This window comes from Vulpes lagopus, chromosome 5 (genome assembly GCF_018345385.1).
Source record: "Vulpes lagopus strain Blue_001 chromosome 5, ASM1834538v1, whole genome shotgun sequence".
Lineage (NCBI taxonomy): Eukaryota > Metazoa > Chordata > Mammalia > Carnivora > Canidae > Vulpes > Vulpes lagopus.
This window is the reverse complement of record NC_054828.1, coordinates 33,806,227-33,827,086: the sequence shown is the minus strand read 5'-3', so window position 1 is coordinate 33,827,086 and position 20,860 is coordinate 33,806,227. Positions and strand designations below refer to the sequence as shown.

Sequence of the window (20,860 nt, the reverse complement as noted above, 5' to 3'; positions counted from 1 at the left end):
GCCAGCCCCGCGGCGGGGAGGGACCCACTGGGCGAGTGGAGGCTCCGGCGGTGTCAATGGCTCCTCCTGCCACGGAGCAGCAGCAGAAGCAGCGGCGACGGGGTTGAGGAGAAGGAGGAGGAGGAGGAGGAGGAGGAAAGGTTCCTTTAAGGAGGAGGAACGACGACGCCTCTTTTTCCCTCTATCTCCTCCCTTCACACTCATTTCCCCTTCGCCGAGGAGAGAAGGGGGGGAGGAGAGAGAAGAGGCCGAAGAAAGAGAGAAAAATTCCTCACAGAAATCTCTTTCAGGGGGTGTGGGGGGAGGAAGAGGAAAAAGAAGAGAGAGAGCCGGGCGCCCCCCGCTCCCTCCCTCCCTTCTCTCCCTCTCTTCTCCTCCTTCTCCCTTCCTCGCCCGCCCGCCCGCCCGCCCACTCCCCCCGCCGCCGGAGACGCCGCTCGGGAGTCGGCGGGCCCGGAGTCTGTCTCCTCACCCGCCGACGCCGCGCTTCGCCTCGGGATCCCCGGGCGGGCGGACGCCCTTTCTTTCTTCCCCTCGCTCTGCCCGTCTCCTGCCTCCGTCCCTCGCGGCCGCCCCGCCCGGCGGCCTCGGCCTTCCCCGTGCGTCAGGCCCGCCCGGCCGGCCGCGCTCGGTCTCGGTCTGTCTCCGCGGGCCTTTCTCTCCGCTCGGGGTCTCGCTCGCCCCCTCCGCCCTTCCCAGCTCCCCTTCCCCTCGCCCCCTTTCCTTCCTCCCCTCCCCACCCCCTTCTCCGGCCCGGGAGCTCGCCGTGCGTGTGCGTGTGTGTGTGTGTGTGTCCCTCCGCCAACGCCGCCACCTCAGCCCGGCAAATGAACTCCGTCCGAGCCGCCAACCGGAGACCCAGGCGAGTGTCGCGGCCGCGCCCGGTGCAGCAACAGCAGCAGCAGCCCCCGCAGCAGCCGCCGCCGCAGCCGCCTCAGCAGCAGCCGCAGCAGCCTCCGCCGCCGCCGCAGCAGCAGCAGCAGCAGCCTCCGCCGCCGCCACCGCCGCCTCCGCCGCTGCCTCAGGAGCGGAACAACGCCGGCGAGCGGGGTAAGGCCGCGCTCACTCCCCGCCGCCCGCCGGCTCGGGCGCCGGCCGGCCGGGCCCCGCGGGGAGGGAGGCCTGTGCGCCCCCCGGGGGTGGGAGACGGCGGCCGAGCGGAGGCGGGTCCCCCGGTGCCGCAGTGTCAGCCCGGCCCGGGCCCCGGCCGCGGCCCCGGCCCCGGCCGGCAGGAAAAGCCGCGGCTTCCCCACCCGCCCGGGCTCTCGCTCAGGCCGCGCTTTGTTTGGTTGCGGGGGCTCGGCACCCTCTACCCCCACCCATCCCTTGGCTTCTCGCCTGGCTCACGGACCCCGCAGGAGTCTGTCGGTGGCTGGGGCGGGGGAGGCAAAGGGTGGGATTTCCCCCTTTTCTGCTGCCTTCCACGGTTTGCCTCCCCCTTCATAACAGAAGGTGTGTGTGTGGGGGGGGGCAACTGGGAGTGATCGGGCGGTGGGGCTGGCTGGGGAACTTGTTTTTCCCCCTTTTCTCTGTTTAGCCTCCCCCTTCCTGTGGAGGAGGGGGAAGGGGGGGAATCCGAGTGGTCTGTGGTGTTGGCCGGGGAACTTGTTTCCCCCACCCCCCTCCCTGGTCACGGGGTAGGGGGAGCCGCGACTCCTCTCCCAACCCCACAATGTTTGCTGCGCAGTTTGGCTTTAGTTACAGAACCCCCGGGAAAGGACCCGTTAAATCGAGACCTTTAAATAAATAAATATAGAACCCATCGGCCATTTCCAGCCCCCTCCCTCGCGTGCAGTGCAGTTACCCTTCCGCCCTCCCGACCACCCCTCTCGCGCGTCCTCCCCCAGCGAACCCCTGCGCCGCTGCGCCAGCCCCTCCGTCTCCCGGTGGGGTCTGAACGCCCCTTGCTAGGAACTGGCCCCTAGGGAGAGAGTGAGTGTGTGCTGTGTCCAAGGCCTAGCGAAATGTGTCATTTGGACCCAACTGTGCAGCTCTGTCTGGTAACCACCATTGTCTGAGGGCTGAGGCTCCGGGGGGTTGGATTCTTGGTTTAGCAAAAATAATGTTCAGTTCTACTTTGACGATGTGGTTATTTGGGGGAGGTTTATGAGGTAGAGTGTTGCACCTCGGTCTCCAGACGTAACTATTCTCTTTATTAATTAGCTGCTCTCCGCGGGGGTGGAGGTCAGTACCATATTTATGTGTACGGTTGTTGTTTTAAGGAGGAGGGGAATTGTTAGGAGACATTTTGCGTGTTTTCGTTGGCGGATTAAGGTTAATTTTACATGCGTTGGTTGTCACACCTCCTTTGATCAAGGGGATTGAGATTAAATGCCTTTTAAAAATCATACATTCTTTCCTTAAAAACTGTTTCAGTGTTGTACTTGATAAAAATACTTAAATGAAAGAGAGAGATGATAATCTGAAAAATAGTTCAAAGGGTTTTCACTAGTCACTGTTACCGATAGTCCTTCAGTCCTTTGCTATATGTTGCTGGAAAGAATGTGATGTTTCAAGCCAGTTAGAAGTCTTGTGTAACATTATTGGCAATTGTGTTTTAATGATTCTTTGATACATTTACTTTTTTTTTTTTAAATAAATTGAAAATATTTAGTTTCATCATTTCCTTTCACATTTGCATATCAGGGTTTTCCTGTGTTCCATTCAAGTAACACTTAAGACTACTTCCACTCTATGTTGTATCAGATTTTTTTGAGAAAACAGTGACACTAGATTGAAATCCTAGCGTAGTAAGGATTCGTTTGCTAGAAGTAAAGTAAGCGTTTCCAAGATGTACTGATTTGTTCAGACCATTAGGGCTGAGTCAAATCTGTTTGGCCAAACTTAATTTAGTCTCATTGTGTATTTTAAAATATTTATTCTGAATCTTCTTTTCACACTGTGTGTGATTTCAAACTTAGTTGAAGTGCTTTTATCTTGGGTGCTTTTCTTCATTTGTGTGAATTATCAGTTACTAAAGTCTGTTTCCTTTTGAAGTAAATTGACTTGGTTGTTGGCATTGGCATGGCAGAGTGTCAGTTTTCTTTTCATTCATGTGTATAAGCTGACTGACAAGGATGTTCATGAAATCAAGATTTCAATATGTACCTAACCAGATAGTAAATCAGATGCAATGTAGAATCGCTCCTTTGCTGCAGCTGGGAGAAACTGTTCTGGAGATTCTATGTTGGCACAGAGGGGAAAAGAACTTACTGATTAGCCTTCAGGGAAATGCTGTGGGTCTTTTAGAGGGCAAATAAATGGCTTTCAAATAAACATTAAGATAAATTAAAAGACTAATAAAGTTTTTGCCAGCTTCATGTAAAATATGTAATTCTTCAAAAATTGGCAATTTGATTACTTTTTTTAAAAGGTACAGTTTACATAATGATCAGAAGTTAGCCAAAAGGAAAACTCTTTATTTTAAAAGTTTTATGGAGCATACAAAGTGTCACTATTTCTCATTTGGGTGGGAGAGGTTTTGTTGTTTGTTTAAGAATATGCTGGGTTTCATAACTTTGACAAGGTAATTAAGGAACTACAGCTAACACGTGTGTTTTACTTTTTTTTTTTTTTTTTAACTAACTCTTAATGGATATGTAACACTTGCATTAGAGTTTGGATAGAGTTACATAATAGTGGATCAGACAGCTTTCCTGGTCGGGAATTGAAGTCTCAATTTTTTTAAGACAAGTTAATTCAGTCTTATATTTCATATAAAGGATGGACTTTTGCCTTTATAGTGGTAATAGAATAGTTACAAGATTTTTCAAGCAAAAATTTTGTCAGCTGATTTTTAGTTGCTTATTCACCCACAAAGTAATTGATCTAAAAACTTCCTTGATATGTCCTTACACACACACACACACACACACACACACACACACACACACATTTCCTTGCGTATGTAATGGCCAATATTTGAAGTAGAGAGAAACAGTCTTAAAGAGTGAATTCTTACGAAGACTTTTCAGAGCCTTCCATGGGGGAGAATAACTTATGACCCACATAGGGAAATAATTGCCTTGGGTGTTTCAAAGAATGCTGTCTTCACTCATGTTATCTGAAATGGCCTACTGTCTTAAGATGCAATACTAATCATTATGTGTTTTGGTCTTTTAGTGTAAGTTCCAGAGTTTAGGATTTCACATATCACTTTACTAGAAAATAATTTGTGTTCCACATATAATTTGTGTTCCACAAAATAATTTGTGTTATTTTATTTTGATAATATATTTCAGGTTCAATGAATCTGAGAGTAGTATGGGGTTAGATTTTTTATTTTTACTTTTAAAAATCCTAAAAGGATTTAGCTTTTGCAACTTGTTCTGTTAAATATATCTTAATATCTCTTTGGTAGTCTTTTTCTAGAAGTAGGAGAGCTTAGGAGCCTGCAGAAGTGCTACGTATGCTGAGCACTTTTAGCTTGTAGTTAAAATTGATTACTTTGAATAGGTAATAAGTGCACATAATTAAAAATTCTGGAGTTTCTTGTCTACACTGCCTCACATACCAAATTCTCCTACTGGAATCAGTCACTATTATTAGTTTCTCATTTATTATGTTTTAATAAAAGAGGAAATTTGACAACTGAAAATCTTGATGTGAAAGTTTTTGAAAATAGATGTAATCTTTTTCTGGTTGGAAAATTCATAAGATTCTTTTGAAGTGCTGAAATTTTAACTATGTAATCATTTATAGTTAAATATAATGAATACAGGGCAGTCCCAGGGGCTCAGCAGTTTAGTGCCGCCTTCAACCCAGGGCATGATCCTGGAGATCTGGGATCGAGTCCCACGTCAGGCTCCCTGCATGGAGCCTGCTTCTCCCTCTGCCTGTGTCTCTGCCTCTCTGTCTCTCTGTGTCTCTCATGAATAAATAAAATATTTTAAAAAATATATAATGGATACAATATATTAATAGGTATTGCTATTAATTTCTAGTCTGAAATAATCATATAGAGTGAAAAAATCATCAGTCTTTTAAATTTCGTATTTGTGGGGTAAAAATCTCACCTATGATCCTGGAATTACAGGATTTTGTTTTAACTCAACTTGTTGAAGTAATTGAATACATATAGTAGTACATGAAATATTCCTGATGGAGCTACATATTTATAATATGCAGCAGCCTGGAAACTCTTCAGTGTTCTAGTCATGCATGCTAATCATACTTTCTGTGGGCTTATTCTAGCTCATGATACTTTACCTTCAGGTTCTTCAGAATAAGGAACTTCTGCAACCTTTTTTGATAGAAGAGTTCTGGACAAGGGACATGATTTTTCCTGTTTTAGGAATTAAGTACTGTGGGACACTACTCTCCATTCTGGTAGCTAAGCCTTCAAAATATTTATATCCATGAAAGGAGAGATGCCACCCAGTTTGTGTGTGTGTGTGTGTATGGGATGGGGTGGAGGATAGCCTGTTTTTTCAAAGCTTACAGATTATTTAAGGGATAGAAATGAGATAGTGACAATGCCAGTGTTAACTTTGTGCTGATGAGGCCTATGGGTTGTCACTATACTGCTTTTCTCTTTCTTTACTGGAAGTTCTGGCAAACCCAAGGACAGGCCATCCAGCTTGGAAGACCTACCAGGTAAGGCAAGAATCACCCGTAGATCCTGACCTGTTAAGACCCCTGGACTTCTGTTTGGCAGAATTCAAGGCTAGTATTTTCTCGGGTCCCCCCTGCCCCGCTCATGCCCTCTGTTTGTCTTAATTTTGAAGCTAAACAATCTGTAATAGTAAGTTATTTCAGCTTGAGGTTTCTTATTGTCCCCCAGTTTATTCCCAGCTAATAAGTTACTTTTATTTTGTGTCTATCTTGTCCCACTGGTCTCTGAAGGGTTATTTTGTTTTAGACTACCAGTTTAATCAGCCCTTTGCATTGCATTCTCAACTTCCAGAGAATTCCAGTTTATGTGAGGTTGCTAACAGGGTACCCCCAAATTGCAGTTATTACCCTTTGAAAATAAAATTATAAAGCAAAATAGAGAGTTGAGACAGTTGAACAGTATAATAGAAAGAGCTCAGGGATACAGATACTTAAATGGGGGTTCTAATCCTTGCTACACCATCAACAGGCTTTTTGACATGGGGCAAGTAGTATAAACTCTTGGAGTCTTACTTCATCATCTTTAAAATGAGGATGATGATAATACTTGTTTTATGGAATAATTCTTGCTGAGAGATTTAAGTATCTAGCACTTGTGAATGGCAGTTTTTAAAAATAATAAGGAATGCAATCAGTTGTATATAAAACTAAACCCGAGAGATAAAATATGTATGAGTTTCGCTAGTTTCCAGCATACCCCAAAATGCAATCTAGGGTGCACCTGGGTGGCTTAGGGCATGATCTCCGGGGTTCTGAGATTGAGTCCTGCTTTGGGCTCCCCGCAGGGAGCCTGCTTCTCCCTCTGCCTATGTCTCTGCCTCTTTCTGTCTCTCATGAATAAATAAATAAAATCTTTAAAAAACAAAACAAAAAATAAAATTGCAATGTAGGTGACTTCATATGGCCTTAGAAAGATTGATTTATAAGTCATTAATTTTATACCTAACGAATTGAAATACTCTTTAAAGGGGAGGAATGAGGAAACAGAAAAAATAAGTATTTGGAATAATATAATAAACATAGGTCTCTGTTTCTCTTATGTACTAGAGTCTATGCCAGACACTTGCTTATATACTATCTTGTTTAACCCTCTTAACAATTCTGTAAGATGGACATTAATCAGCAGTGAATATTCATAGCAAACAGAGAAGAATTTCAAAATTGATTTATATCGCTGAGTCTTCCCATAAACAAGAGATAACAAAATGCATTTGGCAGAGTATCTCCATCCCATTTGAGGGAGGGAATAACCTAGCTCTTGAAGCACATCTGTCCCCTATCTTATCCCCTCTATTTTATTGAAGGCTGGGACAGTAGTCTGATGCCATTGATTGTTAAACATCTGCTTTCACATTTCCTAAGTAACCTTCTGATCATAATTTTACCTCTAATGTAGATTTGTCTCCAGAAGAGATTGCACTGATTGGCCAGCATGTTTTTCCAGCTTGTTGAGATCACTAAGCACTCATTGTACAAAGAGGGGTAGATTTCCCTTGAATAACTCGTAAGTTATGAATAAAAGGTGTTAAGTCATTTTAGCTCATGGTTATAGACTAGACTATTTCAGGAAGGAAAAATGTGAAATAAATTACACTTCAATGGTAATTTTGACAGGTTTGTGAACTAAATATCCTTTTGATACCATAGCTTGATGTCTTTAGATATACAGCCAGAGTTTTTTTTTAAATAGATGTTAGGTTAATATAAGAAATGTGTATAAACTTAATCCTTAGGAAATAGAGAAATGAAACCAACTAACTTCCCTTACATAATTTAATTTAAAGAGATATCAGAAATATTTACTTTGAAAATGAATACATTAATTGTGGGGTTTTTTGTTCTTTTTTTTTTTAAAAAATCCCAGATAAGATAGTATATTAAAACAAATGTAAATTTTGTATGTTAGTTGCTTACTCTCCCCAATTTCTAATGATCCAGTTGTTAAATGTTTAGCCTGTCTAATGAATGGAAAATTGTGTGACCGTGTTCAAAAAGGAGAAAAAATGATTAAATACTGATCTCTCAACTGGTGGCTAAAACTTTAAAAATATTATGGAGGGATGCCTGGGTGGCTCAGTGGTTGAATTTATGCCTTCGGCTTAGGTCATGATCCTGGGGTGCCAGGATTGAGTCCCGCATCAGGCCCCTGCATGGAGCCTGCTTCTCCCTCTGCCTGTGTCTCTGCCTCTTTCTCTCTGAATAAACAAAATCTTAACTAAAAACAAAAAAAAACAAAACAAAAAAAAAACCATTATGGAATACTTCTGCATCTCATGAGAGAAGAGGTACCATTCATCTTATGAAGAGAGCCTACTTTTCCGTTTTCTGAAAGCTTTGAAATTGAGTATAGAAATGGAGTAATAACCTGTGCTTTACAGTTATTTTTCTGGGGGGCACATGGGTGGCTCAGATAGTTATGCATCTGCCTTTGCCTTGGGTCATGATATTGGGGTTCTGGGATTGAGCCCCATGTCAGGTTCCCAGCTCAGCATGGAGTCTGCTTCTCCCTCTCCCTCTCCTGCTGGTTGTGCTTGTGTGTGCCTGCTCGCTCGCGCTCGCTCGCACTCGCTCGCTCGCTCTCTCAAATGAATAAATAAAATCTTTAAAAAAGTTATTTTTCTGGTAACAGTGAAAATCTTAGCTTCACTGTTTTCTTCTAGTGTGCAACAAATTCATTTTCCAAATGGTTGAGTCAGGTTGTGTCAAATTCTTTTACTATTGAAAGTTTTTCCTCAAAGTGGAATTAACTGGCTAGTATAGGGGTTCAGTCTTTGGTATTGATTTCTTTAGTATCATGTATTGATAACGGACTTAAATCAGTTTAGCCTTTGCTGGTTTGCATTATTTCTTGACTTAAGTGTAGTTATAAGAATTCTTTTTTACACTCAAGTATTGATTTTGTATCTTACATCCACAGTGTCTAACATAGTATGTATAAGACCACGTGGCTTTATGAGAATCTGTCACTTAGGAGGAAGCAAGTGGGGAAGAGGAAGAACATACAGCTCTTTTTTATTCACCTGTTATATTTTGAGTTGGCCAGAGTTGGTATATATATGTCATTAGTGTTTGTTTCTTCCCACATAATCATACATACTTGGGGGGGAAAAAACAGGCTCTCTAAGGAAATTAGAAGTAATGTAGAATTTAACAATTGGAAAGTAGAAATCCTTCCAGGTTTGTGTATCATGACAGAGATAAAGGATGAAAGAAGAAGTGTTTGAAAGAAATGGAGTGGGTGAAGACCTTCTGTTTTGAAATTGTTATTGGCAAAGTGATTGCATGGTAAAAGAAATTATGGAATCCTTCATTTTCCTATGTTAAAAGTAGCCACAGAACTAATTTGTGTGTAACAAAACACACAACTAGTTGAAGTATGTTTGCATTTTTAAGAAACTGATCACTTAGTCAAATTTTGGTATTTTAGACCCAGTAAAAGAGATAGAAAATAAGTGATTTGAACAAAGACCTTTTGGCTAGGAATGCTTCCTCAGAGACAAAAGAACCATGTAGGGGAGGAAGAAGGTAGAAGAGTCTTGCAAGAATTGCTTACCTTACACATTTACTGTTTTTCCTAATCTACTTCTGACCCTAAAATTTTTCTTAAAAGACTAATTTTGAGAGGGGGATGGAGAGAAGAAAAAGAATTAGAGGGTGTAGGAGTGGCAGTATGTATGGGTCATTTAAATTAAATTAGCAGTGGTCCATTTGAATTAGAAACAATCTATATAAGGGATCCCTGGGTGGTTTCAGTGGTTTGGCACCTGCCTTTGGCCCACAGCATGATCCTGGAGTCCCGGGATCGAGTCCCGTGTCAGGCTACTGGCATGGAGCCTGCTTCTCCCTCTGCCTGTGTCTCTGCCCCTCTCTCTCTCTCGCTCTCTCTCTCTCTCTCTCTCTGTGTGTGTCTCTCATGAATAAATACATAAAATCTTTTAAAAAGTTTACATAAAATTATACGTACATATATATAACCATATATAAATTGTGAAAATAATTTTATTAGGTTTTTTAAGCTAAGATTTTAAAGTATACAAGTGCACAAATCATTGGTGTATAGCTTGATGACTTTACACAGAGTAAACACATCTGAGTAGCCAGTAATACCTAGAAATAAACACTACCAGCATCCCAGAAGTGGTATTCATCGCATTCCAGCCTTCCTCCCCCACCATGCCCCACCCACCCCCAGGCCTTCCCAGTCATTATGTACAACCCTATCTTTCTGACTGCTTGGATTAGTTTTGTCTGTTGAACTTTATATAAATGTAATCACCCAGTATGTATTCCTATGTGTCTGACTTCTTTCAATCATTATTTGTTTGTTTCATCCATGTTGATTCTTATAGCAATAATTTGTTCATCCTTGTTGCTGTATAATATACATTGTATGAATATACTACAATTTATTCATTGTACGATTAATAGACATAGAGTTTTCATCTTTGGCTGTCAGGAAGAGTGCTGCTATGAGCATTTTATGTATATCTGGGTGAACACATGTACACATTCCTGATAAGTTGTATACCTCAACATTATACTGTTAGTTATCTTTTCCCAGAGGCAGAGCTTACATTTACACTGAAGGTAAAATAGCTTTAGGAAAGATATGAATATGGCCTCTCATAATGTTGCTAAAACAATTGATTTTATTTCAGATATTAATGTTTTTCGTAAGTGTTTTGGGATGACTGTTGTAGCATCCTTTAACAGTCCAGTGTTAGGAAGTTTACACATCAACTTTATATACTGTAATTTTCCTCAAAGGTTGTAAGTTGGGTTATTTTGAGGAGGAGGGGAATCTTTTTTCAATTTTAGGAATTTTCAAAAATGCTGTGGACTTTACTATGTGATGCTAAGCTTTCATTCCACAAATTATTTCTTTCTGCTATTGCCATAAATAATTTTGTTTCTCTATTTCAGTTTGGAATACTGTTTCTTACTATTTTAAGCTTATCCTTTTAACTCCTTTGAAAATATTTTGCTTTTATTTGGTTGTTTCATTTTATTTTTTCTGCATATCTTAGTTATAAATATAAACATAAAAGTATAAAACTTGGGATCCCTGGGTGACGCAGCAGTTTAGCGCCTGACTTTGACCCAGGCTGTGATCCTGGAGTCCTGGGATCGAGTCCCACATCAGGCTCCCTGCATGGAGCCTGCTTTTCCCTCTGCCAGTGTCTCTGCCGCTCTCTCTCTGTGTGTCTCTCATGAATAAATAAAATCTTTTAAAAAAAAAAGTATAAAACTTTCATAGAAAAATTAGGGTACATTTTGTTCTTAGGTTATTTTTCTAGTCCTTGGCCAGATCTAGCAGTTCCTGACAGAAAAAGGTGTAAAAGGGCCCCTGCCAGCATCATTGAGAAGTTCTTCCTCAACTGAAAGCTTGTGCTGAAGTGCTAGTTAGTGGCTTTATAAGCTTTACTCCCCACCATACAAATATCCTGAGAATGACAGGCTGTCAGTGACTGAGATAGACCTTTGTTTTCAAGGAACCATTTGCTTGAAACTGATGATATGGTAGCCTAGGATACTAAAAAGACTAAGATCTTAGTATTTGGTGTCTGCTCTTTCAGCACTTCCCAGTTCAGTGTTACTGCTAACAGTTCTTTCTTGTCCATAAGCAGTGTGGAGGAGACTGCCACCTACCTTCTTTTCTTTTTTCTTCTCTTTTCCTTCCTTCCTTCCTACCTACCCCCCCCCCGCGCCCCCCCCCCAACATAGCCATATTGAGTAAATGTTCCTGTTTTTGTTTTTTTGTTTTTTTTAAGAAATTTATAACTGTAGGAAACAAACTGAGGCTTGCTAGAGGGAAGGTGGGTGGGGGAATGGGGTAATTGGGTGATGGGCATTAAGGAGAGCACTTGATGTAATGAGCACTGGGTGTTACATGCATCTGATGAATCACTAAATTCTACCCCGAAATTAATTATACACCATATGTTAACTAACTTGAAATTAATTAAACCAAAAATAAATTAAAAAACAACAACAAAAAAAAGTGGCTTTTTTTTTTTTTCTAGAATGGTTTCTTAATCCCATTTCTAAAGTAGGGGGTTTTGAATAAGGTAATTATGAGATGCTCTAAAACTTTCTGTATCATTTAAATTACCAGTATAAATCATTGAGGTCTGAACTTTTTTTTTTTTTAATTTTAAAACATTTTATTATTCATGAGAGACACACAGAGAGAGGTAGAGACACAGGCACAGAGAGAAGCAGGCTCCCTGCAGGGAGCCCTATGTGGGGTTTGATCCCAGGACTCCAGGATCATGGCCTGGGCCAAAGGCAGGCACTCAACCACTGAGCCACCAAGGTGTCTTAACTTTGTTAGATATTACTATACAGACATGGTTCTTGTTTTGTGGAACTTATAGTTGAGTTAGAGACTAAATTTATTTTTTTTTAAATATTTATTTATTTATTATTTATGATAGACATAGAGTGAGAGACAGAGACACAGGAGGAGGGAGAAGCAGGCTCCATGCCAGGAGCCCGACATGGGACTCGATCCCGGGACTCCAGGATCGCGCCCTGGGCCAAAGGCAGGCGCTAAACCGCTGCGCCACCCAGGGATCCCTAGAGACTAAATTTAAATAACACTCAAAAGTAAAATGAATTGCAAATAAGCATTTTGATATTGTTTTCATTGTCTTCTGATAGATATTTTTAATATTATGTGTGAACACATACATACACCACACCGGAGTTTTGTTTGTAACCTTATCTGTCCACTGTTTCCAACTTGAGTCTGTTGGAGAATTTTGTATGAGTTGCAATTAAGATGAAGGTTTGTTAGGACTCCCTGCTGTCTGATACATGTTCTACCCTTTAATTATTTATTAAATTACTTTTGTGCCACAATTAGAAAGTTGTTGCAGGGGATGCGTGGCTGGTTCAGTTGGTAGAGCATCCAGCTCTTGATCTCAGAGTTGTGAGTTCGAGCCCCATTTTGGGTGTTGAGCCTACTTTAAAAAAAAAAAAAAAGTTGTTGCAGCCCATGGTGCCTGGGTGGCTCAGTTGGTTATGATCTTAGGGTCCTGGGATCGAGCCCTACATCAGCCTCTTTCCTCATTGAGGAGCTTGCTTCTTCCTCTCTTTGCTGCTCCCCCTGCTTGTGTGTACACACACGCTGTCTCTCTCTCAAATAAATAAAATCTTAAAAAGAAAAAAGTTATTGCTGCCCAAAGTTTAAGCTAAGTTATGGCATGCTTATGTAAATGATTAAGAAAGAAATGTGCCTAGTGAAGGAAATTGCCTGCAGAGTTGGGGTCATTCATCTTGTTTTCATGATGTTTTCCTTTATTAGATTCATTGTTTTGCCCTTATATCCAGAAATTGAAGGTAGACAGGTTTAAATTAGATTATATGTTGCCAGAATCTAAGATCTTCCATTGCAGAGATAAAACACTTTTAAGTTTCTTGATAGCATCTGTAGTCTAACATACAAGTAGTTGTAACTCTCAGGGTCCCTTTATGGATTTTTTTTTCTGATGCTGTCTTAGTCTCTACTGCAACATCTCAGAGGGAACCTGTCTTCTGAGTCATTTGATTTGAGAACCTCTTAGCTGAAATCTTTAAAGGTGAAAAACTAAGCTGAGAGATATGGGTATAGTGAGCTTATCCAGGGTTGTAAAGTTAAGTCTGGTTTTAGAGGCCTAGAAAAATGACCTATACCAATCATAGACATGCATTGAGAACACACATTCTGAAATTGGGAATATGCACTGTTGGTTTTGTAAAGTGTCTGAACATTTTTGGTGAAATGTTAGCAGTATTGTCTTGGAATGGTGGAGGTGAGGTGATTTTTGTTTCTTTTTCTACATTTCTTTGTTTTTTTTTTTTTAATACTATATATGGAGTCTGGAAGGAAGGAGGTTTGTATTTTTTTTTTTTTTTAAGATTTTAATAGCAGTGATTGTGATGTGAACTTAGAGTAGTTGGTTTGATATAGTCCTTGCATAGATCATTTTTTTTTTAATTTTTTATTTATTTATGATAGTCACAGAGAGAGAGAGAGAGAGAGAGAGAGGCAGAGACACAGGCGGAGGGAGAAGCAGGCTCCATGCACCGGGAGCCTGATGTGGGATTCGATCCCGGGTCTCCAGGATCGCGCCCTGGGCCAAAGGCAGGCGCCAAACCGCTGCGCCACCCAGGGATCCCTGCATAGATCATTTTAAACTTGAATAAAATCTTAAAATTTTACATTTCTCTGTGCTCTATGTTTTAAGTGCTTATTAATTTATGGACATTTATAGTTTTTGTATCCACAGCAGCTTGAGGATAATAATTGCTTATATCATTTATAGGAGATGAGGATAACTGAGGATAATAAAGTCAGAATTCAGAATTAAAAACAAATTTGTTATTTGAGACTTTGAGTCACTGATACTGTCTTTCTAGGGTAAGTTTGTGACTGTAGATTATGTAAATACAAATAGGTGCTAGCAGTATTTTAATTACATGTCTGGCTGCGTGATGGAAATCTAGTGTGCAAACGTACTGGATATTAGAAATAAAAAGCAAAACTTAATACTGGGTACAAAAGGTGGCTATTTATTTTGTACCTTTGTGGTATGTATGGACTCATGTGTATTTGATAATTTTATGTGAAGGATGTTTTCTTCTCATAAAACTGGAATTAGCCCTAGAAGAATAAGGTGACTGTCAATTTATTAATTTGAAACAGATTGCTAAGGGGAATTGTTTCACCATTATCAGTTAAAAAAAAGAAACCTTCCCTTTCTAAGATACTATATTCTTAGAAGTTTTGAATTATGGGACCTTATGTGTTTGAGAATAAATAAGAACCTGCAGAGGCTTTCAAAAAATTTGGGCCTTGGCAGCCTAAAATTAATCAGTTTGGAATTAACTCATCTCACATTTGACCAGTCTTCTGATCATCTTCTAGACTTCTTGTAAACTTTAACCAAGAGAAAACATTTTCTTATTAGAAAATATACTTAAGGGCAGCCTGGGTGGCTCAGCGGTTTAGCACCGCCTTCAACCCAGGGTGTGATCCTGGAGACCCGGCATTGGGATCGAGTCCCACGTCGGGCTCCCTGTGAGGAGCCTGCTACTCCCTCTGCCTGTATCTCTGCCTCTTTCTCTCTCTGTGTCTCTCATGAATAAATAAATAAAATCTTAAAAAATATATATGTATATATATATAAACTTAAAAACCTTCACTGAAAGAGGTGAACTGTTCTGTTTTTAGAAGTAGAAGTCACTAGGGGTGCCAGGGTGGCACAGTAAGTTAACCATCAGAATTTTGATTTCAGCTCAGGTCTGATCTCTGGGTGGTGAGATCAAGCCCCACATCAGGCTCTGCGCTCAGTGGGAGGCCTACCTGCCTCTCCCTCCCTTCCTCCCTTTTCCTCTCCCTCCACACCCTTTCTCTGCCTTCCCTCTGCTCTCACAAGTCTGCTCTCTCAAATCTTTACAAAAAAGGGCAGGGGGGGTGGCTACTTGTATGATTTAGGGCAAATCAGTCACTAAGTGTAGATTCTAGATAGTAATCAACATAGCTTTATGAAGAGCTGGTTACAGATGAATTTACAATATTTTCCCAAAACCGTGACTTTTGGTAGCTGAAGAAGGAATGAGAGCAACATAAGTGGATTTAAAGATAGCTTTTATATTATTAAGTATATTAAATAGTCTTATTGGTGTTATAGTTGGGGGAAATCTTTTGAGATTGTATTATATGGAAGCTACAAGTTATAAAAATAGTGCTACCATTTGCAAATAGACATTAAGTAAATGGTTGTTTCTGTTTCCCTTCAGCTTCCTTCTCTGGACTAAGATTTGTTCATATAATTACTAATTTAGATTACCGAGCATATTAAATTCATAGATAATAAAAAAATAGACTGAGGTTAAGTACCCCAAAAACCAAGAATAGAAATAAAATTACTTTGAATAGTCTCTTAAGAAAAAAAGTGCCTTCATCTTTGTAGAAATAGCAAAAAATGAGTAGTGGCTTAGAAATGTTGAACCAGAACTAAGTATAGCAGAAAACAATGTAGACTACAGTTGAATGAATCATCTAAAATGTGTTTGTGCATGTGTAAACACATGATACCAATTCATAGTGATAAGATTTGTAAAATGTTGAAGTGGTTGAAAAATACGTCTATTAGAAAAATTTAAGAGATATTCAAAAGAGGGATAAGCTAAAGGATGGCTAAACCTTTCACATGGTTGAAAGTAATTCTTAAGGATGTTCAGTTATTTTTCCGTATACGCAGAAGATAGCTAGGGAAAATTATTATTTTTTTGAAAATGAATTTAAATTATTAAGTTTTACACTGATAGAACATTTGGTAAACATCTAAAGAAGACTATACTTTGCTATTTTGGTGTTAGCTATTAGGATTAGATATTTTAATTATCTTAGATATTTTAATTATCTTAGAGATGGTAAATTAGTTAAAAATAGAATGTTAGATATAGAACCATAGTCCCAAATCTTGAGGTTTATTTACTTGTTCAAGGTGGTGGTTGGAATTAGAGCCTTGGTCTCCTGACTACCATCAGTCAGTGATGGTAGTGTTGTCTGTCCTTGTTTCAGAATTTTATTATCATTCTGTTCATTATTAAGTTTAGTGGTTTGTTGAGCCTATTGATCTGATAGTTTTCTGTAATTCCTTAGTTGAACTAAACAAAAATTAATTTTTTAGAATGTTGTACTCAGTAACTTAAACATGCAGGTCATTTTTAATAGCTTGTTTCTTACAGATTGACTTAATTTTTAAAGTCTGTACTGGTTTTTAAAAAGGCAGTTAGTTATATTATTCAGTATAAGATGAACCATATTGATGATAGATTCATGTAAAGATTCCCAGTGCAAAATTCTTTTCCACTGTGAATTCAAGTGCCCATTTATGATAATGGTGGTATTTGAAATCAATAAGGAAATCATTTATTATTCAGTAAATGATATTGAGACTATTGATTATTCATTTGGAGAAGCAGTTAATTTTCACTTTGTAAAATACAAAAAAATACATTTCAAATAGGTAAGAGCATTTTTTTTCAATTTAAAAAAATTTTTTTACTATAGTAAAAACATTTAGCATGAGATCTACCTTTTTAACAAAGTTTTAAGTGTGCAATACAGTATTGTTAACTATTGGCAAGATGTTCAACAGATCTGAAGAACTTATTCATCTGGCATAACTGAAATTTTAATACTCATTGAATAGCAACTCCTCATTTCCTCTTCCCCACCTAGCCCCTGGAAACCACTATTCTACACTCTACTTTTATGAGTTTGATATTTTAGATACCCCCTGTAAGTGGAATCATACAGTATTTGTCATACTATAAGTGACTTATTTCATTTAGCATAATGTCCTCTAAATAAGAGCTCAATATTTTTAGAAAATCATAGAACAATTTTTAAAAAGTACTTTTTCCTCAGCAGTGCCAAAAAAATCAAAGTCATTAAGGAAACATCAAGAAATGGACTACATAAATGGAATGAAAGTTCTTTGCAGTGAAGGGTGCTAATAAAGTTTTAAGGCAAATGATAGACTGGAAAAAAATTTGCACTTTCTCTAATATACGAGTTTTTATGAAAAAAATTACACAAAATATTGCTTATTGAGCTGAATCTTCTCTAAAAAGAATTTTATCCCATTTGCCCATCTCCCTTCTACCCTCACAGAAGCAGCAACTATCATGAATTTGGTATGAACCTATTCATTACATTTTTAAAAATACTTTTACGTATTTCCATGAATCTGTAAACAGTTGTACAGTGTTATGGTTGTTACTGTGGGGAAAGTAAAAGCTTGCCTTCAGGATGTTTCAGTGCAGTAAGCAGGAACATAAATATTCTCTCATAATATGTTCAGTGTTTAATGTGCAAGTGACAAGTGAATGATATAAATCATGAGTGCCTGCCAATTTTTCAGTGATTATTGAGCGAATTAATGAATATAGAAGTATATAAAATTTTTTTTTTTAGAAATGTAAAATTTAAAGGAAAGTCAGTTCTTTTCTCTTCCCCTATCCACCATTCCCCAGAGGTAACTCTAAACTGTATGTTTACTGCTGAGGTTGTTTTTAATTACACATACTTTATTAAAAAGAAACCACAGTAAATACATTAATTTGTAAATTTAGTTTTTTTACTTAAATATGTCCTGGGTATTTTTTGTATCAATATAAAATTATTTATTTTTTACAATTGCAGAATAGTTCATTATATGAATGGACCATGATTTATGTTAAATGTACCTCTCTTGATTAATGTTCAGGTTCTTATTTTAAGTATCTTTACGTGTTTTTGTCATAACTTTGGTTTCTTAAAAGTGAGTTATTGTGTTAAAGGGATATTTGCATTTTAAAGTTTGATAAATGTTGCCAAATTTGTTTTTTATAATACTCCTACCATTAATGTATGAGATTAAATGTTATTGAATGAATGTATACATGATATGCTTAAAAACAGAGGGGAAACCAGTCTGAGAGCTGAAATGGTTTAAAAAGACTTGCCAGAGAAAGTGAATGCTTAAACTAGATCTTGAAGAATGAGTATGTCACAGATAAAGAAAAGGAAAAAAAAAAAAAAAAAAAGGATATTCTTAGTAAGAGGAAATGGGCCAGAGAACATGGAAGAGTTACCAGGACAGAATTTTAACTCCATCATCATGCTCTGTTCATCTTGCAGTTCACTTTGTCTTGGTGTTTCTTTTCCAGAAAAAAGTTAAAGTTGAGTTAGGCACTCTTCTGACTTTAAAACTTTACCACCTGTAGAATAGTCTAAATTCTTTAGCCCAGATTCAAAATCTTCTATACTTTGGCTGCACATTTTTCTTTTGTATGGTTCTTCTTTTGGCCGACTTATCTACAAATTGTTTTTGAATGAACCAGAGAGGCTAGGCTGCTCCTCTCATTTTCTTTTTACATTGTTGCGAATTTTTGAACTCAGTGCTTGCTTGACTTCAGTATTTTTTTTTTAAGATTGTATTTATTCATTTGTGAGAGACAGAGAGGCAGAGACATAGACAGAGGGAGAAGCAGGCTCTTCACAGGGAGCCCGATGTGGGACTCCATCCTGGAGCCCCAAGATCACACCCTGAGCCAAAGACAGACACTCAACCACTGAGCCACCCAGGTATCCCTTTACTACAATATTTAATCACTTGTTTTTGAGTCCTCATGCTTTTGTGATAGCTACCCATATTTCAGCCTCAGGTGCTTACCATCATTTACATTTATGTACTAAATTTATGTAAGCATAAAAAGATCCACTTATGCTTAATGTGTGGAGGATTATCAGTAAGTATTTGATAATATTTTATGTAGTAAATTCATCTTGTTTGACATCCTGAATGACAATTCAGGATGAATGTAAATTTTTATTTACAATTACTATTTGTCAGTGAAGTTTCTGAAAACTCTCCAGAACCTACTTTCCATATTAATCGATATCTGATATCAGTGTATAGATTTCTGATACACAGTAGAAATGATGTGTAATTTATATATTAAGCATAACAAGAAAAATATTTTTGAAAGCACTTAAGTAGAATTAGCTATCTTTATATCCATGGGAAAACACAGGGAATTTTGGTTTAATAACTATATTTAATAGTTGTGATATTAATAGCAATCATTTATTGATTGGATAGTCAGTAAATGTGTTTTATTTTTTATAGCAGCCTTCATCATTTGTTGTTGTTTAGCAGGATAAATACAAAAAAAGTATGCTTCTAAATGCCCCATAGTGAAATTGTAGAACATAATAAAATAAAGAGTTCTTTAAAATGATGAAAAAAAGCCAGAGTGCTACACCAAAATATCAGTTATATTGACAGTGTATTTGCTAGAACAAGTAATTTCCAGAAGATAGAATACTCTTTCCTCAAAATGTAGAGGTAATATAACTATTTGACTGAATTCTATACCTATTTAAACTATCAGTTACCAGCAAGAATGAGGCCCAAAATGAGGATATACACAAAAATTAAGAGTTCATCACCTGTAAGATAGAACCAAAATACTAGACAATTACAATAAAGTTGAAAGAAAGGGGATTACATTGAGTCAAGAGTGCTATAGTTCAGGGCGCCTGGCTGGCAGAGTTGATAGAGCATGTGACTCTTGATCTCAGGGTTGTGAGAGCCCCAAGTTGGGTATAGAGATTACTTACAAATAAAATCTTTAAAAAAAGAAAGTGCTAAAATTCTTTTTTCACAAGGAGTGAGAGTACAGAGATACTGAGAACTCTAAGACATCTCATAAAAATAGTAGTTTTTGTGTATTTCTGCAGCCAGACTATCTGGATGAAATCCTAGCTTATTCCTTATTAGCTGTGTGACATTAAGGTTACTCTACCTTCCTGTGCCTACATTTTCTTATCTATAAATGGGATGACAATAATCCTCATACCATTATGGAGAGGATTAAGTGTGATACATGTAAGGCCACTAGAACACTATTCAGTAAGTGTAAATACTCAATACATGTTTGCTGTTGCTGCTTTTCTTTCTAAAAGAAAGAAAAGAGTAGAAATAAAACCTGTGACTTACAGGCCAGGAGAACTAAAATGAGGGAATGAAGAAAGCTTACCCCTTAGTATACCATCAGGATCAGTTGGACTTATTTTAGTTTTTTGTATTCTCTTTTGGGCACTTCTAACCACTTAAAAGCATTTGATTTTGGCATTTGATTACTTTTGTTCTTTGTTAAAGATCTTCCAATGAGCAGAAAAATTTTGCTTTTTAAAAAAATCATTCTTTGCAAGAATCCATCAGATCCTTTTTATAAATCTAAGATATAGAATATATATTATAGAATTCTAGTGATCTTTTTCTGTATCTTGAAATATTTTGCTGTTTTTGGGAATTTTATCATTACCACCGGTTATTTTCTGCTGTGCTTTAAAAAAAATAAAAAACAACAATGGGATCCACTAGAAGAAGATATAATAGTGAAAGAGTCATTTTTCAGCTTTTAAAATTGTATGTATTGTATCTTTCAAAAAAGATGTAAAAGAGGTTGGGAGACATACAGATAAAAAGATAAATACAAGGTGAGAAGTAGCACTGTAGGTGTGAGGTGTCCAGTACAGTAGCCAGTTGCCACATATGACTATATTTAAAGTAATTAGAGTTCATAGAATTTAAAATTCTGTTCCTCAGTCACATGAACTGTGAAGTGGTTATATAGAGGGAATGTAACAGTCTATTAGTTTCATTTCACCATGGCTACTATATTGGACTGCAAAGCATAG

The 20,860-nt window shown here is 38.4% G+C and overlaps 1 protein-coding gene across 1 annotated transcript in view; it reads left to right on the top strand.

Annotated features, from left to right (window-relative positions):
- Positions 1 to 6: 6 nt before the first annotated feature.
- FBXO11 (F-box protein 11) overlaps positions 7 to 20,860 on the top strand; it is a 90,245-nt gene continuing 69,391 nt past the window's right edge. The window contains exon 1 of the mRNA XM_041754288.1: positions 7 to 1,050. Coding sequence (XP_041610222.1) covers positions 828 to 1,050 — 223 coding nt within the window. The 5' untranslated portion in view covers positions 7 to 827. The remainder of the gene's footprint in view (positions 1,051 to 20,860) is intronic.